The following is a 26,207-nucleotide window of genomic DNA, read 5'->3' as shown; positions in this document are numbered from 1 at the left end:
TTTGTCTGGAATATTCTCCCCAAAATTTATTTTAAAAATAACTTCTTTAACAAAAAACATTTTTTTGCCCAAGTGAGATCGTAAGCTCAATAGAAGAGGAACCAAAGAATTAAATAAAACTAAAATTCTTTTGGAAAGTCTTCTAAATCTTACAACCGCACTTATAAACATTTTCATCTTTCTCCATTTGTTATGCTTTCGTTCAACCTGAACCTCATGGTGGCAGGCATATGTTTGTTTGTTGCCTATTTCATTCTTTGAAAAATGTGGTGTATTCAAGCAAAATGATTATCAGAGCCACGAGACTATGCAAAATTTCATGGCAATTGTTCCATATTTACGCCCCACGAACGGACGGATGTAGCTCGACTCAGTTCGACGAGATAGGAGGTCTTCGAGAGGGAGATTTTTTAAAGAATATTTTTTGAAGAGTCTTCGAGAGGAGGATTTTTTAAAGAATTTTTTGTTCGTAGAAATGCATATTTTGATCAAAAAAATCGCTATTTATTTAAATTATTTTTTCAATTTTATTATTTTTTCAAAATTTGTGAAATGTGTTTTCGATATGACCCAAACATTCTACCGATAAATCCGTAAAATTCTCTGCAAAAAAATGTACAAAGTTATATTTATGTACACCAATGTTTCTAACAATGTATTCATAAAAATATCCGACAGCTCCTTCCTCATTATAGATATTCTATCAAAATCATTTTCACCAAAAATTCAAAAAAAAAAAAAAAAAAAAAAAAAATAGGAATGTATTGGTGAACTCACATATATTCCCATGGTCTACATGACGTCGGTCAGTAACCCCATCTCACAACTAAGTTTGCTATCATATTGTGATTTGAAATTTAAAGAGAGTCAAATCTCATTAGTGTAAAAACTGCTAAGTTTATTGCCAAGTGGTTGTCAAAAGAAACCTTTTTTGCCAACCTTATGTACGCCTTGGATACCCCATGGAACTCTCTTTGCTTGGCCTTGCTCCAGTGCAATAGAGTTTTCAGAATTCTAAAAAGCTCAAAGATATATTTCACAGGAATATGGCCTAAAATATTATTTGTGCAATAACTAGCATTAGTACAGTCCAATAACCTGTATCTGACAAAAATTATCTCACACATAGCTGAGCTGAATTCCATTTTTAAATTTCGTTTCATAACGTTAAGCTTCTTATTCGTTGTTGTTTTCACCCGCCCAAATCGTCCATTAATCGTATTGCATCCCTAATTAAGAATCTAATTCCAAGAGGATTGCATGAAATACCAGAGTATTAATTGCCATTCGCATCAAATCGGCAGTGTCCTGTTGTGGGATTTTACGAATGGCCAACACTTGAAGTCGCTATTCATTTTCTGTAATTAATTAACATCATATGCACTCACACACGCACACAGAGATGCAATCTCTCTCACACTCATTTACACATTTAAGAAGAGGATTTAATTGCATTTTAAGAATCCTGTAGTTAATGATTGGACATTTGTGAGCAGATGAACGAGCATCAAAGCAGTTGAAATGAGTTTGAAATGCTGCAGGCGAATGGGTTATAAAATGGTTTACTACAAATGGTTAAATGGTCTGTCAACAGGTGGTTTAGATGAGCAGTGTTTGGGGATGTCTTTAAATGCTGAGAAGTTGCAAAGAGATTCTTCTTGAATCCTAATTTTGGTTTCAAGAGAAAGTGAGAAGATTTCCATTCATTTCTATAGAGAAAATCTCCCTTATATTTTGTTATACCCTCCACCATAGCATGGAGGGTATATTAAGATTGTCATTCCGTTTGTAACACCTCGAAATATATATTATAGACCCCACAAAGTATATTTATTCTTGATCAGCATGAAATTCTATTCCGATTTAGCGATGTCCGCCCGTCTGTCCGTCTCTAGCTTCCGAACGAATCGAAGTAGATTGATAAAATTTTACTCAAATGTATATTATATCTGCAGGACTTTTGGTATTGAAAATGTCCTATGTAGGTCCACGTTTTGGTATAGCCCCCATATAACGGGATCTCCCGATATTCGGTATTTTGATGATTTTAGCGACAATATTTATCAGAATTCTTTTAAAAATAGGTATTTGATATTCGTAATGAGTGCTACAGCCTATGACAGGAGATTGTCTGTGCAGGTCCACGTCTTCTATTAGCTCCCACATAACGGTACCTCCCGATATTCGGTATTTTGATGATTTTAGAGGCATTATTCACCGGAATTGTTTCAAATTTGGTATTTGAAATTCGTAATGGATACTACAGCCTCAGACAGAAAATGAACCATGTAGGTCCACGTCTTCGTATAGCCCCTATATAACGGTTCCCTCCGATATTCGGTATTTTGATAATTTTAGCGACATTGTTTACCGGAATTGTTTCAAAATTGGTATTTGAAGTTCGTATTGGATACTACAGCCGCAGATAGAAAATGAACTATGTTGGTCCACGTCTTCGTATAGCCCCTATATAACGGTACCTCCCGATATTCGGTATTTTGATAATTTTAGCGACATTATTAACCGGAATTGTTTCAAATTTGGTATTTGAAGTTCGTAATGGGTGCTACAGCCTATGCCAAGAGATTGTCTGTGCAGGTCCAAGTCTTTGTATAGCCCCCATATAAGGGTACCTACCGATATTCGGTATTTTGATGATTTTAGCGATATTATTCACCGGAATTGTTTCAAAATTGGTATTTGAAATTCGTAATGGATACTACAGCCTAAGACAGAAAATGGACGATGTAGGTCCACGTCTTCGTATAGCCCCCATATAAGGTTACATCCCGATATTCGGTATTTTGATGATTTTAGCGACATTATTCTCCGATTTTTTCTAAGTTTCGCATTTGAATATTGTATGACAAAAGTTACCTATGCAGGTCCATGTCGTCGTATAGATATTCGGTATTTTGATGATTTTAGCGACATTATTCTCCGATTTTTTCTAAGTTTCGCATTTGAATATTGTATCACAAAAGTTACCTATGCAGGTCCATGTCGTCGTATTGACCCTAATATAACAGCTACATTCGGTTTTTTTAAGATTTTAACAGAATTTTTAACGGATTTCATTTTTTTTGAAAATTGCCAAATTCTTTTCAAATGGTGGAGGGTATTTAGAGTTCGGACAGACCGAATTTACAGCTTTTTTACTTGTTTTACTATTTTTTGCAGATTTTAAAGTTGCTATTAGTCTCCTTAAATTTGTGCAAGTCATTAGGTATTATTAACAAAATTATTTTTCCATTTTTTTTCAGATTTTTTTTTTGCTTCCCAAATGACCAACCAAAAACCCAAATTCCTCAAAATTGCTTTGACAACAATGTAATTTTTTTGTTATAAAAATTACATTAAAAATTCATAAACTTTCTTAAAAATACATTAGCAAATGCTAAAGAGAACACCTGTTAAGATAGGAATCCAACAAAAAAAAAAAAAGAAAAAAAAAAAACGCTGACCTAAGTTGTTAGCATACCTGCCAGGTTCATTAGCCATTGTTGGGAGCAGAAGTGAACAAGTAAAGCATACTTTTAGGTTCATTGAATTGACGTTAAAAACACAGACCAAACAGCTGTTAGACACTTGGTCGTTTTTTTTGCATTTCCCATAAACATACTACCCTCTCCCTCTCTCTTCTTCACCTACAGAAGAATTCTTCTTCTTCTTCTTCAAAAAAAAAAAAAAGAAATTGAAAGCCAACAGTGTAAATTAGATGCTGCCACGGAAAGGAAGCCTGGATGGTTTCTTCCTTTCAAACAACTGCTACACAAATGACTTGCCGTTGTTTGTTTAGAATTTGTTGTTGTTGTGTTCTTTTTTCCCCACAAAACGCGAAGCAAGTCTATAAACATATATTTAATGGTCTTAAAATTTGCCACAGACATCAGTTGGCTGCAAGTGTGGCCTGTCTTGGCGGTTGCTGTGTGCGGTGTGCGTTGGTCTTAACATTTATTGACAATTTAATCTAATTGCTTACCAACCACAACATTCTCTCTCCACCGCATGCAGATACCTGCCACATGAAGTCACGAAGAAATTGGCACTTAGCAGATGGATATATCAAACCTGTGTGGAAACGTAGATAATTGAAATTTTTAAATAATAAATAAAGTGTATTTTAGAGATAAAATTGGAAATGTGGAAAAAAGTACTATCTGACCGGTAATTTTAAAATATATTTCTCAAGGACAAAACATAGATATGTTTTCAAGGATCAAAAGTGGATTTTCAACAATATTTTTAGAGGAATATTTTTTTAAAAATCAAGCGTAAGTTTGTGGATTTTTTGTCTCACAGACAAAACGTAGATTTTCAAGGAATTTGGAAAATTGAGTCAAATTTCATTTTAGTATTTTCCTCTTAGCGTTAACCTTCTTATTTGTTAATATTGCTCCCCCAAATTGCACATTAATCTATTGCATTCTTAATTAAGAATCAAATTTCAAAGCATTTTATGAAATACCAGAGTATTCGCATCACATCACCTGTCCTGTTGTGAGCTTTTACGAATGACCAACACTTGTACGAATATCCGTTCGTAATCTGTTTAAAGGTCAAATAGGAATTTATATTATATTTTATATTTTTTCAAGGACTAAACGTGGATTTTATGATCATTTTTTTGGGACCCCATTTCGATTTTTAAAAATTTATTTCAAGAAGCAAATGTTAATTTTGTAAAATATTTTTTCAAGGAGCAACAGTGGATTTTTTAAAATGTTTTTGTTTCAATGCTTGAAAGATTATTTTGTTTTTTTTTTACCAAATTGTTGCGGCAAATTTATCAAGGACCCAAATTGGACTTTTTAGGACATTCTGCCAAGGACCAAATCCAGACGTTTTAAAATATATTTTTCAGGGACATGAATTGTTAAGAATATTTTTTTAAAGATTAAATCAGGATTTTTTACGAAAAAAAAGCTGTAAAGGACCCAAAGCGGATTTTTAGACCTCTTTATCCAGGACCAAACGTGAATTTTTAGAACATTCTTTTAAAGATTGTATCTACATTTTTAGGAATATTTTTTAAGGACCAAACCTGGAATTTTGAGATATTTTTTTTAATATTGTTTCAAGTACCAATATTGTTTTAAGCACTTTTTCAAGGAAAAAACGTGGATTTTTGATATTTACTGTTCTGTTCTATTTATTTTTCAAGGGAGTTTAAAAATACTTTTTCGCTGACCAAAAGTTGGTTTAATAGAATATTTTCTAACGACTGAATGACAATTTTTAGAAGGTTTTTAAGTAAAATGTGTGAAATTTCATGAATACTTTTTGCAAGACCAAGCTTGGTTTGAAAGAGCAAACGTGGATTTTTAAGAATATCTTGGCAGGACCAAACGTATATTATAAAGCAATTCAACAAGCCACAGAGGCCTAGTCGTGAATTATTTAGAAAATTGTTTCGACGATCCACAGAGTTCTTATTTTCTAAAAATCTACAAAAGCAACAACAGAACCTCAAACCTTTACATAAGGAACGAACGGGAAAACAAATTGTTCGTTCAACCTCCCCATATTTCCAAATGACAATTTTTCTACCCTCAGCGTATGGCTACAGAGGTTATATGTCATTGGATATGAGCAAAACGTGCCTCATTGAAATAACTGCTCTAGAACCTAGGTCTCTTTGGATCAAATCCGTTTCAGGACATTTGGAATCGATCTAGCAATGTCCTTCTGTGCGAAAACGGACAATATCGGTCCACTCCATCAAGTACTTCCCCCACAATGGGTCAACAATTTGAATAATTACAACTCTTATAAAATGTGATGAAAGAGTCCGATTGTCTTCAAATTTAACACATCCCAATAATTTTATTAGCCCAAAAAATTTTTTTCGCACAGAAAGGGAGCAATGGTCTAATTTTGTTATAACTTTGCAAATCCTAATATTTGCGTAAGTTCTATTTTAGGTGCAAAAATGGATAATATCTGTCCACACCATCAATTGCCTCTCCCACAAAACGTCAAAATTTTTAATAATTATAACTCTTATGATGATATAAGAGCCCTATTATTTTGAAATTACACACATCCCAATATTTTTATTAATCCAAGATCTGGTATGAAGATGGAATATATCGGTCCTCTACTTGTGATACCTCCCCGCAAAGGGTCAAAATTTTTAATAACCAAAACGATTATAATATCCGAAATAAGCATCTGGTTCTCTTCATATTTCACACATCCCATTATTTTTACTTACACAAGATCTGCCGTGAAGGTGGGATATGCCGGTTGACTCCTTCTGGTACCTCCCCCACAAAGGGCCAGAATTTTTAATATCCATAAAGTTCGTAAAACGCGACTTCAACATCCGATTCCTTTACACTTATCATATCTCAATATTTCTATCAACACAAGATATGTTACAAAGATGGAAGAGATCGAACCATTCCTTCTGGTACGTATCCCACAAAGGGTCAAAATTTTGAATAACCAAGTCGATTATAATATCCGAAATAATCATTCGGTTCTCTTCATATTTCACACATCCCATTATTTATACTAACGCAAGATCTGCTGTGAAGATGGAATATATCGTTTCACTCCTTCTGGTACCTGCCCCACAAAGGGTCAGAATTTCGAATGTCCATGAAGCTCATAAATTGCGAACCATTCCAGACTTGGTACACCTTGGTACACAACACGAGATCTGTTAAAAATATGGTAGAGATCGGATAATTTCTTCTGGTACCTCACCCACATAGGGTTCAAGATTTTGAAGAACAAAACGCTGAAAGAAAACGAAATTAGCATCCAACTCTCTTCACATTTCACACACCCAAATATTTTTGCTAAGGCAAGATCTGTGTGGCGGAGACGATATACATCTGCCAAGCCCTTTTGGTACCTCACACATAAAGGGTCAAAATTAACATTACTTTTATCTGTCACACATTTCGAAACTAGTCAGCGATTCTTTACTAAATATTTATCTCAACCAGAAACCTGATGTGAATATGGAATTTATGATTTCGCATAAAATTGTATATAAATGTTCGATTAGATGAAGAATAAAAATTGAATACTACGGTCGACTATATCTGGTACCTCATATTCAATCTACTATAGACGAAAATTTTTGGTATTTTGAGGAATTTCCTTGTACATTCTTACTCGTAGCTTAGTCATGCAATTCACATTTAAACATTCCCTTACGTTTAGCTCTCAGAAAAAAAAACAGTAATTTCGGCCGAGTACCTTTTTGAGTACCTCCCGCATTTGGAAGGATTATGGAAATTAAAAAAAAAACTCGTTGAAAAATATCATATAAATACCGTAGAAAACCTGTATCGAAGACCTGGACCTGCATATGCAATTTTCTGCCACAGGCTTTTGTATCGGTTGTGAACTGCAAAGACGAAATTTGAAAGAATTCCGGTGAATATTGTCGCAAAATTCATCAAAATACCAAATATAGAGATGTGCCATTATATGGGGGGCTACACCAACAAGTGGACTTATATAGCTCATTTTTAATGCCAAAAGTCCTGCAGACCAACCACACATCTAAATAAATGTTATCAACCTACTTCAAATCTTTTGGAAGATAGACGGATTTCCACAGACGGACAGACGGACGGACATAGAATTTTATGTTGATCAAGAATATATATATAAACTTTGTACGGTCTAAAGTGTATATTTCGGGGTGTTACAAATGAAATAACAAACCTAATATACCCTCCATACTACGGTGGAGAGTATTACAAAAAAAAAATCTGAAATCCAAAACAAAAACAAGCCAACTCATTACATACTTATTACAACAATTTTTTCTTTCTTTGCATTCTTTCCAGCAATTCATCGGCATCATCAGTGGAACGTTCCTATAGTGGAGCAACAACCGCGACAATAGGTGGCGGCAGTGGTCTCAATGGTAACAGTCATCACAGCACCGTCTACAGTGGCCCATATTCGACAGGAACGGCCACTCGCTCCTATGATCTCTACAGTGCCGAATGGGATGTTAATCGAGAGAAGCGTAATCAACGCAATTTTGGCAGCATGGCTGCTGCCCAGGTGGTCTGTCTGTGTCCGTTGATGATTTTACGTTTTGCCCGACTCTCTATGGAGGAGACGTACGAAAATCAAAAACATTTTGACTTTACCTATTTGATGTTTGTTTGGATTGCCTTTTTGCCGACCGTCATCTTTCCGTGCATTTATGCCTCACAAATATTGCCAAGGTAAGTGAAGATGAAGGAGAAAAAAGATCTAAAAATAGAAATGGAGGGGAAATTAAAAATAGATATAATTAATATTTATTGTTTAGACGTGGATATTGTGGGTCAATGGCAAAGTTTAGTAATTGAAATTTATTGAAATATTTAAGGGAATTGCCAGAAATGAAGGGGAATGAAAATATATTTTGGAGCACTGCTCATCCTAATTTTATTTGGCAATTTCATTAAATTTACATAAGATTCAGGGTTTTTTCCAAAGTATAAGGTCCATATGACAATTCGAAAATTAAGGCAAAAGATCATAACTGTAAGGACCCTTGAAAATTTTTCCTACAAAAATGCCTAAAAAATTCATTACTTTTGAAGTGCTTTACAACAATTCTTGACAAGTAAAAATGATATTCCTCATAATCCTCTTAAAAACGGAACTGTAATATTTTGAGAGTCCTTCGTAAAAATTCTTAAAAATATATACAGAGTGGCTCTAGTAGAGCTTTAAGAAAATCACAATTATTTATTAATGACCCTTGAAAAATGCCCTATTTGCCCTTTAAAAATATTCTAAAAAAACCATGACTATCCCTTGAGCAATGTTCTTAAAAAATCCGGAATCATAGCTCTATTAACAAGTGTCAGCTAAAACCATTTCTAGACACTAACAGTTATCCAAATATAAAAGTTCACGGATTCAGCTCCATCCCTTCACCCAATACCAAATATAGCAACATTCAGTGATTTTTATCATTTTTATACCCTACACCACAAGGTGGTCAGGGTGTTATGTCTTTGTGCATTTGTTTGTAACATGAAGAAGGAGGCGAGATAGACCCATAGTTACTTTTGAGGATCTCCATAGAATCACTTTCTGAGTTGATTTATGCAAGTCGGTCAGTCCGTCTGTCCATGTATTCTTGCGAACAAAATGCAGGTCGCATTTATTATCCGATTGAGATGAAATTTTCCAAACAACATTTGTTTGGCCCAAGGACGAACCCTATTGAAATTGGAGATAATCGGTCAAAATTTAGATATAGCTCCCATATATATCTTCGTTCGATTTGCATTTTATTGTGCACCAAACGTGTAATATCAGCCCGAATAATATGAAATTTTACACATACAACCAAATTGAGCCTGAAAATAAGTATGCCAAATTTGATCGAAATCGGTTCAGATATAGCTATAGCTCCCATATATATTGTTCATCCGATTTGTTATTTTTGTCCTCCGCAGCCGTAATATGCACTCTGTAACAACAATATTTGGGGAAATATATCAAATACAGCTCAGAAATACCTTTACTAAATTTTATCGAGATCGGTTCAGATTTAGATATAGCTCCCATATATCACTTCGTCCGATTTATCTTTATTGTACACCAAACGTCTAATATTTGCCCAAATGAGATGGAATTTGGCACATACGACCGAATTGAGTCTAGAAGGTAATGAGCCAAATTTGGTGAAGATCGGTTCAGATATAGCTATAGCTCCCATATATATTGTTCATCCGATTTGTTATTTTTGTCCTCCGCAGCCGTAATATGCACTCTGTAACAACAATATTTGGGGAAATATATCAAATACAGCTCAGAAATACCTTTGCTAAATTTTATCGAGATCGGTTCAGATTTGGATATAGCTCCCATATATATCTTTATCCGATTTCAAATTAATTGTGCACCAAATGGACAATACAAGTCCAAATTTGAAAGATGCAAATGCTTTGGCATATTTAGTCCTTTGAATTATAATTATAATCATAGGGTGTATGACTGAATTCTCTAATAAAAACCCTTGATTGTTATGTGGAGCTCAACTAAATTAGCAAAGTGGTGTAGGGTATCATAAAATCGGCCCCGCCCGACTTTAGGACTTTCTTTACTGTTTTTTTATCTCAATTCCAGACTAACAGAGATCTCAATTCCAAATATGATTTCACAGTTGGAAATTTATACCAAATTTCAGGATTTCGGCTCTACTCCTTCAGCCAAAACTAAATATTGTACTATGTAAAACTTTTCGTATAAATACAGGGTGAGATAAAAAAAAAAACTGCAACAAAGTTAAACGCCATAATTTTTAATTTATTTTCTAAATTTTATTGAATGAAAGCTAAAAATTTCGGAAATAGCATCAACTTTTAGAATGAGTTTAGATTTGTTCGTATTGGTCACCTTTGCCCGAATGTTGCTCTGCGGTATTTTGGCCCAATCCCGGCGAAGCGATTGCTTAAGTTGATCGACACTTGGGTTTTTTTTTTAGTGCCAACCTTGCCTGGAAATTAAGCGAGGAACGTCATTTTGTAACCATTCTTGGGTGGCGGGTGCTGAGTCCTGTTGGAAAGTCCAAGGTCTGCGGCCAAAATGTTTGCGTTTTTGTTTCTAGGAGTTTTTAATACACCCTCCAGAATAGTATCGCGATAATATTCGTCACTTATTCTGATGCCACGGTCGATTAATGAGAGCGAAGAGAGACCATCGGCTGTTATGGAGGCCCACACCATTACCATGGCCGGCGCTTGAGTTCTGGTGGCCAACAGAAGATGCACATTTTCAGCTGACCTCTTTGGCAAGTAAACACGATCATTTTGTTTGTTTACAAACTGCTGGACAACGAATGTTTTCTCATCGGAGCGGAGAAAACCAAATTCGTCAGTTCACCACTTTCGACCAAGCGAAGCAACTCTTTAGCTCTTTTGAGCCTGTTGCGGTATAAGTTCTTGCTCTTTTTGGAATTTCGATGGCTTCACCCTGAACTCATTTTTAAATATTTGCCGAATGGAATATTGCGATATGTTCAGCTCACGAGCCATTTTTCGGCCACTGCGACGCGGGTTTCGATCAAGTCGTTTCTTTACTTTTCGAACCATTTCTGCTGATTTTGCTGTTTTCTTACGTCCACTTCCTTGACGTCGGGTAACGGTAACGAGCAATGTACGAGACACAAAAGATTTATTCACATTTAAATGCTGGAGTGCTCTGACGATAGCCAGCGAAATATAAAGAAATAACGCTTGAATTCCATCACGAATAACTTTTGTACGTTTATAAACAATATAATGAGCTGTAATTGGTAAAATTTTAACAGCTGTCGGCCGAGTGGCTTGGAAATAACAGCAGTCTGAAGTTAGACCATCATAGGCCATCAGAGCAACAAATAACAATACTAAACCTGGATTTTTAAATTTTTTATTTTATGGACCAACGTGGATTTTTAAGAATATTCTTAAGGACTTGCAGAAGCCAATACTTAAATTAAAAAAAAATATATTTTTTAAGGACTTGCAGAGGCCCATATTTCTTTCTGGGACAAACGAGGATTTTTAAAAATATTTTTAAAAAACCAGGATTATTGCTCTATTGACCCATAAAAATATCCTTTAAAAAATCGAGATTATAACTCTTGAAAAAATTCTTAAAAAATCCAGACTATGACTCTTATAGGCCTTGAACAACATTCTTTCAAAATCCAAGATTATAACTCTATTGACCCTTGAAAAATATTCCTTAAAAAAACACAATTATGGTTTTATGGTTTATTCAAAAATAGTCTTTAAAAAAATACAGGATTATTGTTTTTTTTTTGGTCCTTGAAAAATATTCTTTAAAAAATCAACGATTATGGTTTTATTGATCCTTGATAAATATTCTTAAAAAATAGGATTATGACTCTGTGAGCCCTAAGAAAGAAATCTATAAAAAGTTCCTGATAATGTCCTTTAAATAATCCAGAGTTATGACTTTGTTAATCCCAAAAAAAAAAAATCTTATAAAGTCACTGCAAATATTTTTTAAAAAATCCACGATTGGCATTGAAAAATAATTTTTAAAAAATCCACGATTGGCATTGAAAAATAATTTTTAAAAAATCCACGATTGGCATTGAAAAATAATTTTTAAAAAATCCACGATTGGCATTGAAAAATAATTTTTAAAAAATCCACGATTGGCATTGAAAAATAATTTTTAAAAATCCACGATTGGCATTGAAAAATAATTTTTAAAAATCCACGATTGGCATTGAAAAATAATTTTAAAAAATCCACGATTGGCATTGAAAAATAATTTTTAAAAAATCCACGATTGGCATTGAAAAATAATTTTTAAAAAATCCACGATTGGCATTGAAAAATAATTTTTAAAAAATCCACGATTGGCATTGAAAAATAATTTTTAAAAAATCCACGATTGGCATTGAAAAATAATTTTTAAAAAATCCACGATTGGCATTGAAAAATAATTTTTAAAAAATCCACGATTGGCATTGAAAAATAATTTTTAAAAAATCCACGATTGGCATTGAAAAATAATTTTTAAAAAATCCACGATTGGCATTGAAAAATAATTTTTAAAAAATCCACGATTGGCATTGAAAAATAATTTTTAAAAAATCCACGATTGGCATTGAAAAATAATTTTTAAAAAATCCACGATTGGCATTGAAAAATAATTTTTAAAAAATCCACGATTAAAGCTCTAGTGGACCTTGAAATTTATTCTTAAAAAATCCTCGATTTTAACACCATTGGTTGGTTAACACTACTGGCTGTTGAAATATATTATATATTGTTTGTCTTAATTTTTAATAAATATAAAACCTTATTTGTTTATTGTTTAAAAATATTTCTTATTTTTCCTTTCCAAATCTCTACCTTAATTCTAACTTTCTTTGTTTAATTTCCTCCAAATATCTCATCCCTGTTGCTTTGTCCGTTTTATGATATTCCATAAAAAATTGCAATAAAAAAAACGAAATTAGAAAAATAAACTAAAACTACTTTACCATTGTCCGATCTCTGACGACGACAAAAACGAAATTGGTCCTAGCTATTCAAACTAAGACTCCGATAAGGTAAAGCAAGTTGTCAGTTTTAGTTTAAGCTCTGCTAGGTTACGATTAACTTTATGGCTTTTCAAGAAATAAAAAAGCCTGTGGCGACAAGCTCCTTTGTAATTTTTGTATCTCTTCGCCTACACCCCCCCCCCCCAACTCCTTGCAAAGAGATAATAAAATCAAGAGAATATTAAGCATAAACTAAACTGATGTTTGTTTTCTTGTCTTTCGTTTCTTTTCTTTTCATGGCATGGCAAACAACATAAAACAACAAAAACAAATAATGATGGTTCTCCTCCTCATGATGATGGTGATGATGATGGTGATGTCTCTTCCATAGAGAGGAGCAGGAACGTTTACGTGGCTACTTCCGCCTATCTAACAAACGTTTGCCCCATAAATCCCATGCAAATGGCAATGGCTGCTTGGATGCCAATGGTCGTGGTGGTGGCGGAGGCGGCAGTCGAGGAGGACGCAATGGCCGCTCGGGTAATCCCAGTGACAATTCAATTGAAAAAGATGAAAATACCAATACCACCCAGGCCACCACATCTATCATCTTGAATGGTGAGCCCTATGTCAGTGGCCAGTGTGGCACTGGCAGTCCTGGCCAGAATATCTTGGGATCCACTGTTGAGGCGATGTCATCCCAAAAGCCGGAAAACATTAAAACATTAGCCAACGGAAAATATCAACATCAAAATTCTCTCAACAAAGATGCGATGGCACCACAGCTAACCGCCCGAATACCACCACCACGGCAACGCAACAAAGACGGCGGCAAATCCTTAAAGCATTCCGATGCCACTTTCGGTAATGACAGCAATAATGCTGTTCATGAAAATTCCAAGAAATATAAGCGCACCAAAGATGTTGTGGCCCAGCAGCAGCAACACTCCAGCGATGTTCGCATCAATGTTATTTCGGATGGCAAGGCAAAGACGGCGGCCAGTAGGAGGGGTGGTTCAATAGTGAGTGCCCAAAGTAACGGCCCCTCGACTGGATTGGGAGGTCAACGCAAATTGACTTTGGAATCCTTGGATAATCGTTCGTGCTCCAACATCACAGCTTCGACATATTGCAATGGCAACAGCAGCCTGGGCGATGATGGCGATGTCAGCAGCTTTGGCGATGGGGATGGTGATTCTTCGATTGTCAGTGGCATGATTGTCCAGGGTTCCTCGAATGGCAGCAGCAATGCCCTGCCCCCGTATTATGACAAAAAACCCAGCGGAATGTCCCTTTACTCCTCCATCATGGGTGGTATGCGCACCCGAGATATGTCTTTTGACGATGGCAGCTCAACATTCTCGCGCATCGATTCGTCCAGCACCCTGGCTCGTGAAATGGAAATAATTGATATGTTGGAACGTGAGCGCTCCAGCATTGATATGCAGGAGTTGCTGCAGCGTGACAGTCACAATGAATCACAAAAGCGTCGGGATGGTGAGCGACGACGTCTACCGGATATTGGCAAGATTTGTCCAAGGTCACCCAAACCGAAACGTGACTCGTATTCATATGAAAAATCCAACAACACTTCCATTACCTCGCTGTCGGCCAAGGTGCCCACCTCCACAGATCCCCTGCGTACCAACAACGATGGCTATAGCCTTTCGTCCGGTCTGAATGAGGATGATGGGGACAGCTCCCACATGCTACCCTATGATGATGAACACTTGCGCTCAACCAAATCTTCACAACGCTGTAGCATTGATGAAGAGGTACCCTCGGATTTCTTTGACAGCTACACGCCCGGCGATACCACAGCCATTTTGCCCAGCTCAGCGCCGGCCGTTAGTGGTGCGGTCCAGTATCAGTACTCTCGGCGTTTAAGTCGAAAATCCTCCTCCCATCACAATCCCGGCTCGGCCACTTCACATCGCATGTCGAAGCGTGACAGTTTCAACTCCTTGCACAGTAATGACCTCATAGCTGGGGCCTTTGGTGAATTGGATCCCACCCAGCCGCTGACCAAAATGTCTGTGATTGAAAATCGTATGGTACGTAGAAGTGGCAGCAGTGGAAGGACCTCATCGTTTTCTTCATCGGCTCGCAGTTCAATGAAATCGCGAGATTATGGGCATGGCTCCTCGTCACATTCCACACATCCGGAATTGGATTTCAGGGAGAACTTTTTGGCCGATTTGTAAAGAGGTAGAAGGTGATCGGGAAAAACAACAACGAAAATCCACAACGTTCCAGGTCAAGAGAAGATGAGAAGAGAAGGGGAGGTTTAAAGTGCTGCGGTGACCAAAAGTTAGTTAGTTTTTGTTCTTGGCGGCAGTGGTGAGTGCAACGTTCGGCTGTATGACGATATCACAGAGGTAATGTTTAAGATACAACCAATTTATTTGTTTATTCGAGAGTGAGAAAGATTTTTTGGTTCAAGAGAACATTTTGTGAAAATCAGATGAATTAGAATAAAATGGTGCTTTAGCTTGAAGGAATGAATTCTCTTCGTGAGTAAAAGAGAACAATTTTGTTACAAACTTAAACTTAAGGTATAGGTATAAGAGTAAGTGAAATGATTTAGCATAAGGTTAGAATTGATGGAGATTTATAATTTTTTCAAGATTTTTTTCTCGTTTGTGATATGATTCAATAAATTAGAAAAATTGGCATTTTTTATATATTAAAAAAAAAAAAACAAGTAAAAACGCAGCTAAGTTCGGTCGGTGAACCCTTCACCATTTTGAAGAAAAAATGTCCAAAAAATTCGGTCGAGAAATACCGCTCGAACGTAGTACCCATTACGATCTTTAAATATAAAATTGGAAAGAATTCCCGTACAAATGTCGCTAATATCATCAAAATACCGAATAAATGGAGGTGCATTTATATGTGGGCTATATGAAGACGTTGATATGGACATAGACAATTTTCTGTCATGGGCATGGGTACTACAGCCCATGACGGAAAATTGTCTATGTTAATATCCACGTCTTCATATAGCCCACATAAAAATGCACGAACGAACCTTAAATACGAAATATGAAATATCTCCGGTCAAAAATTTTGCTAAAATCATGAAAATACCGAACATCGGGATGTACCGTTATATTGGGCATATACGATATCGTGGACCTATTTCTTTTCAGTGGGTAAAGTACTCAGAAGCAAGTCCTTGTGTAAAATTTCAAATAATTCCATTAAAATGTGGCTAAAATCATCAAAATACGGAAAATCGTATGGTACCGGTATATGGGGGCTATACGATATCGTGGCAAGATATAGCCCATCTTGGAACTTGAACTGCCTGCAGACAAAAGACTGATCGTTGCAAAATTTTAGCTTCCTATATTAACTCGTTGTGACTCTAACGTGATTACAACAGACTGACCAACGGACAGAGCTAAATCGCTGATTAATAATATACAGGGTGAGATAAAAAAACGCAATAATTTTCACTTTTTTTAAATTTTATTGAATGTCGGAAATAGCATCAAATTATAGAATAAGTTTACATTTGTTCGAATTAGTCACCTTTGACACGAATTATGGCCTTCAATGTTGCTCTGCGGTATTTTGGCCCATTCCCGGAGAAGCGCCTGCTTGAGGTGATCTACACTTTGGTATTTTTTAGTGCCAACCTTGCTTTCCAAAAGCAAGGAGATTTTGGTGGCCATTGTGTGCTGGAAATGAAACGAGGAACCTCATTTTGTAACCATTCTTGGGTGGAGCGTGCTGAGTGCGATGGTGCTGAGTCCTGTTGGAATGTCCAAGGTCTGCGTCCAATCTGTTTGCGTGTCCAAGGCTTTGATACACCCTCCAGAATATTTTCTCTATAATATTCGGCATTTAATCTGATACCACGGTCGATTAATACGAGCGGAGAGCGACCATCGGCTGTTATGGTGGCCCACACCATCACCATGGCCGGTGCTTGAGTTCTGGTGGCCAACCGAAGGTGTACATTTTCAGCTGACCTCACTGGCAAGTAAACACGTTAATTTGAGTCTATTTGACATTTTGGATCCTAATTGAATATAAAAAATATTCGTAGTTGGCTAAAAATGTTGTATTTTCTACATAAAAATTCTAATATTCCATTCCCGCTGGGCTCTTGTTTTGTCCTAACATTTATTCTCACGCAGAATTACGTTCCGATTGGTCTATAATTATAACCTATAGAGCGACTGCAAAATCAGCAAAAAATCAGTTTTTGGTCCATTTCACCCCTATGTATTTCCCTTCACCTCTTTGCGATCATCTCCCCCATCAACATATTTCTATTATATTAAACCTAACTCATGAGGATCTGATCATAATTGCGACCTTTACTGTGTTTACAAATGGATATGGACAGACTGACGATTACACATGGCTTGTGCCATCCGAGTAACGTTATATTCCAAAAAGGTGTAGCCACAAGACATTAAGAAATGCTTGTCTCAATAAACGATCTTGGATTTCTTACTTTTAAATTCCACAGGGACAATTCTACAATTCTACCAAACGGCCTTCTCAAGCACAAGACTGCTAAATAACGATACACGATGTTTAATAAAAAATATCCGACGCGCCTCTTCGTGACTGAGACATTGACTCAAAAGTTACATGGTCTATCTTCTTTTGCGTCTCTGCTCTGCGTACAATTTATTAACCTCTAATTTCAGATCCCAGAGTTGGCCATTAAAAAGATCAGGTGATTCTTTCTTGTTCTAGGAGATATTTTTTTTTTTTTTGATATTTTGACCTCTTGTGGGTAAAATACCTGAAGAAGGTATAGGGGGATATAACCCATCTAAAACCTCGATCTAAATTTGATAATAATATTACGATATTTCAAGTTTAGATAAAATCGGATATTCGCTTCGAGAGTTATCGTGTGTACCAACCAGAGAGACAGACGAATGAAAATACGCTGCTAGATCGATTCCACATATTTTGAATTAAGCTCGTTTTAGCCGCATCCCATATTATATGACCTCTGTAGCCATATGGCTAAGGGCATAAAAAACTACGTCATTTCTTCCCGGAAATTTGAAAAGCCAGGAAACCTCTATGTTCCTCCATAGCGTCTTTTCCGTTTTAACTTCGTATTTTAGGGGTCTTAGTAACATATACAGAAAAATATCACCTGAACCCAAGACTATTACTTCTTCTATAATAAATTTCTACTGTTCCTTCTTTCTACAATATTTCCAATATTTTCTCAGCATTCCTCTTGCAGGGTGGTCAAATTTAGTTTTTATACCCTACAACACTATGTGTTGGGGGTATTATAAGTTTGATTGGGCCAGAATTTATGTAACACCACGAAATATTGGTTTCCCATATAGGAAAGTATATATGGATCTTCCTAGCTCGCCGAGCTGAGTCGATCTAGCTATGTATGTCCGTCCGTCCGTCTGTCCGTCTGTCCATGTTAATTTGTAATCACGCTACAGGTCGCAATTATGGCCCGATCCTAACGAAATTTTGCACGAAGGTGGGGTTAGGGTCAGAATAGAAGCCTATTTCTTTTGGAGATGATCGCCAAGTGTTTAGGTGTTGAAATGGACCAAATACTGAAATAATGTCGGATTTTGCAGTAGCTATACAGGTCGCAATTATAGACCAATCGACGGAATTTCGCATGTAGCTAGAGTTTAGGGCGGGGAAGCAGCCTACCAATTCAGGTGGTCATCGGATAATATTTAGCGGGAAAAATAGACCATATCTTTTGTGTTGAAAAAAATCAAAATTTTTCATTAAACCGCGAATATTTTAAATCCCGGCGAAATCACAAAGCCATGACAAGGTTACTTCTGATCTTTACATTGATGTTAACATCCAACAAATCGGATATATAGCAAAATATGTGCGATATATATGTCTATCAAAGAAGATATGCTTGAAAGATCCCTTATATGTCGAGAACGGCTGAACTGATTTCGACAGTTCTCATTAATTCAGAAGGGCCTCTAGGCAGGAAAGAAAAAAATCGCACAAAAATATCTCTCTAAGGATGAAAATTTTGATTTTGTAACATTTTCTCATATTTTTTTAATTTTGTCATATTTTTGTATATTTTCATTTTGAATTAAACATTTGGTAATATTTCTACAGCTAACAAAACTAAGCAGTTAGGATATCCTGATATATGATATACAGATCGCTTTTATGGCCCGATCCTTACGAAATTTTGCATGGGGATAAGATGAGGGTCAGAATAGAAGCCTATTCTTTTTGGAGATGATCGCCATATATTTAGGGGTTGAAATGGACCAAAAACTGCAAAATTGTCGGCAGGTCGTAATTACCGCCCGATCCTCACGCACATTTGAATGGGGGTTACCGAACATTGCAAAAGCCAAGCAGTTTTGGATGGCCATCCAAAAATATTCAATGTATGAAATAGTTTGCCAACTTTTGTAGACAAAGTACGAAAATGTCCATTCCAGTGACTTTTTGGAGAATTCACAAATGCAGGAAAGACGCACTTCTGACTATTTCGTTAACGCTGATTTCGTTGAAGAATAAAGTCAAATGTCTGTACCTCATATAGATGCGTTTCAGTCAAAAACCAACAATAAATGTTAATCTTTTGCCACTTCTGAGATATTATAGGTCTTTGGGAAATATTGGTTCCAGATCTAGGAAGACCATTTACGTGCAACATCTACCAATAAATTATTTGAAAATTAGAGAACGAAACCTGATGGTTTTCTTTTATTATTTGTCACAATATCTTGTGAAATTCTTTCGAGTATCTCGCCTATATAAACTGTATCGTTTATTATAGTGTTGTAGGGTATTCAATGGTCGGCCCCGCTCGACTGTAGCCTTTGCTTACTTGTTTTTATTAAGGGACATATTTTCTGTTGAAAAATATGTATGTGTCCTATTCTAGGTACACAGGATGATTCATTTATTGGTATTCACCTCACTTAAATGACTTTTCCGATCTATTGAATCATATCATTAACAGTTTTATTATTTTAGTTTTCAGTCTAGGACTTTTCATATTTTTTTTTTTTTAAGTATTAATATACTTTTTCTAATATATAATATTCTATGGGAATGAAAATGTATAATAATCAATAAAATATTTAAAGAATCAAATTATAAACGGGTTAGACAATGAATTTAAACATAGCACAGATAAAATAAAGTTAGCAATTGAGTGGCTTTCCTCAAAAGAGGAAATTGTATTTTTAAGGAAACAATTTGATAAAAAATAATAACGCTATAGGCAAAGAACGATGTACAGTGGTTCGAAATTACAAAAAAAAAAAAAAAAATAAAATAAAAAAAATGGAAATCTAATTTTCAAAATTATTTGCTCGGAATGACCATTATTTGCACATTTTTAATATGTACTAGTGGTAAATATAGAAATAAAATACGAAGATATATATGTACCCATCCTTCAAAGAATCAGAATACTTGACGAGAGTAATGTTGGAGTGATTAAAAACTTGGAAGAAAATTTTTTTAAAATTCCATTCGAAAATCGTATTTATTACCAGAAAAGTTTATCATAAGATTTCTAAAAAAATACAATTAATTTTTCTTGTATTCCGAATCACTGTGCAACGTCTAGAAACAATAACAGAAGTTCAATGTAAGGCAACGAAAAGCTTCGTAACACATTCTAATACAAACTGACATACAAAAGTTAAAGCTTTAATACTTTAATAATATAACCGATAAGTAGGGAATTGAAAGAGAAGGAAATGGAGAAAAAAATCCGAAAAGAGGAAATGAAAAAGGAAATAATTGGCCAACCGAGAAGAGAACACTTGGAATCAAACTATTCCTTCGGCAATTACAACTATAAAATAGACCAAATGAAAGGAAAAATCTTTCCATTTTATTTGCATTCTAATTTAAAGGAGAAGAACACAAATTGCATGAAGATTTAATTAACGAAAGGACATGAAATGAATATTTAATTGAACACACAATCGCACAGCAAATGATTAGAACTAAGACGGAGGCATAAAGAATGACGATAGGCAAATAATATTTAGAGATTTGATACCAAACAAGATTTTTTTTTATAAATTTATAATAAATAAAAAATATGTATCTACATTTGTATGAAGTCAAAATAAAAAAAAGAATAATTGAATGAACCACACAAATACACACACAATATATAAAAAATGAACAAATATTTACATATATTTTTGTACTTTTGACTAAGCAAAATTGCAGATGTAAAAAAACAAAATAATATTGTTAAACATAATCGAATTGATTATAAAGAAACAATGTAATTTTAATTAATGAATATAAAACACAAACAACAGATGTTTATGAGAAATATCTTGTTTAAAAATATATGAAATACATTCCAGGAAAAAAATCGAAATTGAAAATCAGAGGAACATTTTAAAAAAGATTTCGGTGAAACATGATATATGAATTTTGAATATATTATTTATTTTATTAAAAGCTTGACAGGATTGCTTTGGATGGTAAGTCGCTCAGCATTTAAAGATTCTCAATACTAGATGAGTTAACTTAGTACTGAGATTTTTATTCAAAAAGGTTTGAAAAAACAGGTATTACGTATTTTAAAATAGGATACATGATGAGCCCTAAAGTATGTCCCATATTGACCATTTAAAATGTTTTTAATATATCTTCCCAACCAAATTTTGGAATTCGCATAAGGTGAATAAAACATCAAAAATACATTGAAAGTAACTTAATTTCCTTATTACAGAGTTATGACTAACGCAGGCACAGAATGTGTGCATACGACTACAAAATCGACGGTTGTGAGTTCGTGACTCAGCGTAGAAGGTGCCAGGGAAGTGGGCTCATAAATTTCATATTCAGCTCAGATCTCTTGTTGGTCAAAATATTGTAATATGCAAGGTTGGAAGAAAATCTTTGACATATTTCGCATGTTATAAGAGTTATAATTATTCAAAAATTTGATCCTTTGCGAGGGAGGTATCAGAAAGAGAAGACCGATATATTATATCTATATCTTGTGCAGTATTAAGTTGTTTCGTGTTGTCAAATGTTTGTTTATTCGAAATATTGATCCGTTGTGGGGAAGCATCAGAAGGTTACTTGTTCCTGTTCAAGTTAAAAAACAGTAAGTTCGGCGGGACCGACCTTTGAATACTCTCCACCATTTGGAACGAATTTGAAAATTTTCAAAAAATAAAATCCGTTAAAAATTATGTTAAAATCCTAAAAATACCGAATATAGCGGTTATATTGGGGTCTATACGACGACAAAGGCATTGTCTGTTATTAGCCATTTCCATATTCTAAACGGTAAATAATGTAGCATCTTCAAAATACTGTTTATAGGGAGGTACCGTTATATCGGAGCTATTCGACGACCTGGACCTGCATAGATAATTTTCTGTCACAGGCTGTAGCATCCATTATGAACTTCAAATACGACATCTCAAACAATTTCAATGGGTATTGTACCTAAAATCGTTAAAATACCGAATATAGGGTACTGATATATGGGGCCTATACGAAGACCTGGACCTGCATAGACAATTTTCTGTCACAGACTGTAATTTGAAACTACTCCGGAGTATATTGACGCTAAAATCATCAAAAAACTGAATATTGGGAGGTACGGTTATAGGGGGGCTATACGAAGACGTGGACCTGCACAGCAATTTTCTGTCACAAATCCATTACGAGCTTGAAATGCCAAATTTGAAACAATTTCGGTGAATAATATGGTTAAAATCATCAAAATACCAAATATAGGGAGGTACCGTTATATGGGGGCTATACGAAGACGTGGACCTGCACATACAATTTTCTGTCCTAGGTCGTAGTATCCATTTCGAACTTCAAATACCAAATTTGAAACAATTCCGGTGAATAAAGTCGCTAATATCATCAAAATACCGAATATCGGGAGGTGCCGTTATACGGGGGCTATATGAAAACGTGGACCAACATGGCCCATTTTCGAACTTAATCTGCTTACTGGTAAACTATGCATGTATGCAAAATCCTAGCCTTCTATCTCAATTCGTTCGTGATTACAACAGACAGACAGACATCGCTAGATCGTCTTAGAATTTTAAGCTGATCCATTGTGAGGGCGGTACCAGAAGATATGAGCCGGTATGTCGCATTTTCACACCATATCTTATTATGGCTAAAATATTGGGATGTGCGAAACTTCAAGAAAATCTAAGGCAGATTTCGCATTTTGTAAGCATTTTAGTTATTCCAAATTTTGACCCTTTGTGGAGAAGGTATTCAAAGGACTTGTCCGATATATCCCATCTTCACATCAGATCTGGTTTTTGGTAGAAATATTGAGTTGTACGATGTTTCGAAATAATCGGATGCCCATTTTGCATTTTTGGACATTTTGGTTATTCAAAATTTTGACCCTATGTGAGGGGAGGTACCAGAAAAAGTGATCCGTTATATGGATTATAATCCGCATTTGTTATTGTAAAAATATTGGTATGTGTGAAATTTGAAGAGAATCAGTCTCTCTCTTCCTATGCTGTAAATTATTTTCTATGAAAATTTTGACCTTTTGCAAGAGAGGTACCAGAAGGAGTGGACCAATATTGTCAATCTCCGAACTTGATCTAAGTTTAATTATAATATTACGCTGTTCCAAGTTTGGACCAAATCGGATGCTTCCTTCAAAATTTATCGTACGCACCAGCCAGCCAGAGAGACAGACGGACGGGCGGACACCCTTAGATCGACTCCAAATGTTCTGAAACGTATTTGGTTTAAATCGACCTAGCGTCCAAAACCCGTTATTTCAATGAGGCACGTTTTGGCCGTACGAAATGATATCTACCCTTTATAGTCATATGCCCAAAGTACCTTAGTGACTTGGTTAAGTGGGTTCGACCAAAATAATCCTCTTAATTTTGCCCAAAACACTCAATGTCTAGGGTATCCTTATCCGAAATGTCAGAGGGAGGAGCTTGGCCCCCTCTACTTGTGATATGCTGATACACGTGTCTGCTATACTATCATAATCTGCTGGATTTTGCCTGTAATTATACCCTCAGCCATATGGCTACAGAGGGTATATATCATTTGATACGGTTAAAACGTGCCTAGTCGAAATAACGGTTTTAGACCCTAGGTCTCTTTGGACCAAATCCGTTTCAGAACATTTGGAGTCGATCTACCGATGTCCGTCCGTCCGTCCGTCTGTCTGTCTGTCTGTCTGTCTGGCTGGCTGGTGCGCACGATAACTCTCGAAGGGAGTATCCGATTTGATCCAAACTTGGTACATCGTAATATTTTTGTCAAACTTAGATCGAGTTCGGAGATGGGCAATATCGGTCCACTCCTTCTGGTACCTCCCACACAAAATGTCAAAATTTTCAAAGAAAATAATTTGTTGCACAGAAAGAGAAGGGTTATTCCGATTTAGCTCCAACTTTGCATATACCAATATTTGCGTCCGTGCTAGGTTAGGTGTGAAAATGGACAATATCGGTTCACTCCATCAAGTACCTCCCCCACAAATGGTCAAAATTTTGAATAATTGCAACTCTCATAAAATGTGATGTAAGAGTCCGATTGTCTTCAAATTTCACACATCTCAATATTTATATTAACCCAAGGTCTGGTGTTAAGATAGAATATATCGGTCCACTCCCTCTGGTACCTCCCCCACAAAAGGTCGAAATTTTCAAAAAAATATTTTTTGCACAGAAAGAGAAAGGATTATCTGATTTTGTTCCAATTTTGCATATCCTAATATTTGCGCCCGTGCTATGTTAGGTGTGAAAATGGACAACATCGGTCCACTCCATCAAGTACCTCCCCCACAAATGGTCAAAATTTTGAATAATTACAACTCTCATAAAATTTTATGTAAGAGCCCGATTATCTTCAAATTTCACACATCCCAATATTTGTATTAACCCAAGGTCTGGTGTTAAGATGGACAATATCGGTCCACTCCTTCTGGTACCTCCCCCATACAAGGTCAAATTTTTCAAACAAAAAAAAAACAAACAAAAATTATTTTCTGCACAGAAAGAGTACCAATAATCCGGGTTTTCTCCAACTTTGCAAATCCTAATATTTTCGTCAGTTCTAGGTCTGGTATAAAAATGGATATTATTTGCCCACTCTATGAAGTACCTCCCCCACAAAGGATTAACATTTTGAATAATTATAATGTGGTGTTAGAATCCGACCGTCTTAAAGTTTCACACATTCCAATATTTTCCTAAATCCAAGATCTGGTGTTAAGATGGAAGATATCGGTCCACTCCTTCTGGTATCTCCCCACAAGGGGTCAAAGTTTGGAATAACCAAAACATTTATTAAACCCGAAATCAGGTTCTCTTTATATTTAATACATCCCATTATTTCCACTAACAAAAGATCCGTTGTGAAGATTTAATATATCGGTCCAATCATTCTGGTACCTCCCCCACAAAGGCTCAAAATTTTGAAAATCTATGAAGCTCATAAAAAGCGAAATTGACATCCGATTCTATTCATGACTTGGTACATCCAAAAATTTAAATTAACACAACATAGTCCAAACTTAGCATGTCGCAATATTTATATCATATTTATTTAGGTCCGACAAGAAGTGGCTAATATTGGCCAATTCCTTCGGAACCAACTGCATAAAGGTTTAAACATTTGATCAATCAAACCAGAAGTCAAAAGATTTTAAAATAATCGAACATTGGCTGAGGATATACATCTGTCGACAAAACCGACCGAAACTTTTTAACTTGTTATTTTTGGTGTTGCACAGTGTAAAAACGTTGTATGCGCGAAGTCATTCATCGAAATAATTTCTTCATACTTAGGGTCAAAAGAAGGTTCATATCAGTTCATTAATCCCCCCAACAGTTAAAAATTATAAAAATTTTAATACGTTGACTTTCAAATTGGTTAAAACTTCACATATCGCAATATTTATATCAAACTTATGGGAGGTGTTAAAATCGACCTATCTTTCTGCTACATCTCCCACAAAGAGCTGAAGTTATATTATTATATTTTGACCCTTTGTGGGGAGGTGCCAGATAGGGTGACCGATATATTCCAACATCACACCAGATCGTAGGTTAATAAAAAAATTGTGATGTGTGTAAGTTGAAGACAATCGGACTCTTACATCGCAATTTATAAGAGTTATAATTATTTAAAATCTTGACCCTAAGTGGGGGAGGAACTTAATGGAGTGGACCAATATTGTCTATTTTCGTACCTAACCTAGCACTGATGCAAA

At 35.5% G+C, this 26,207-nt stretch overlaps 1 protein-coding gene across 1 annotated transcript in view; it reads left to right on the top strand.

Annotated features, from left to right (window-relative positions):
* LOC101891180 (uncharacterized) overlaps window positions 1–15,553 on the top strand; it is a 177,457-nt gene extending 161,904 nt beyond the window's left edge. Inside the window, exons 6-7 of the mRNA XM_059121988.1 lie at window positions 7,815–8,204; window positions 13,377–15,553. Of these exons, the coding sequence (XP_058977971.1) occupies window positions 7,815–8,204; window positions 13,377–15,189 (2,203 nt within the window). The 3' untranslated portion in view covers window positions 15,190–15,553. The remainder of the gene's footprint in view (window positions 1–7,814; window positions 8,205–13,376) is intronic.
* The last annotated feature ends 10,654 nt before the right edge of the window (window positions 15,554–26,207 follow it).

Source organism: Musca domestica, unplaced genomic scaffold, assembly GCF_030504385.1.
Source record: "Musca domestica strain aabys unplaced genomic scaffold, Musca_domestica.polishedcontigs.V.1.1 2, whole genome shotgun sequence".
NCBI classification, from domain to species: Eukaryota; Metazoa; Arthropoda; class Insecta; order Diptera; family Muscidae; genus Musca; species Musca domestica.
The sequence above is the reverse complement of the archived record's forward strand: the minus strand, read 5'-3'. Positions and strand labels throughout refer to the sequence as shown.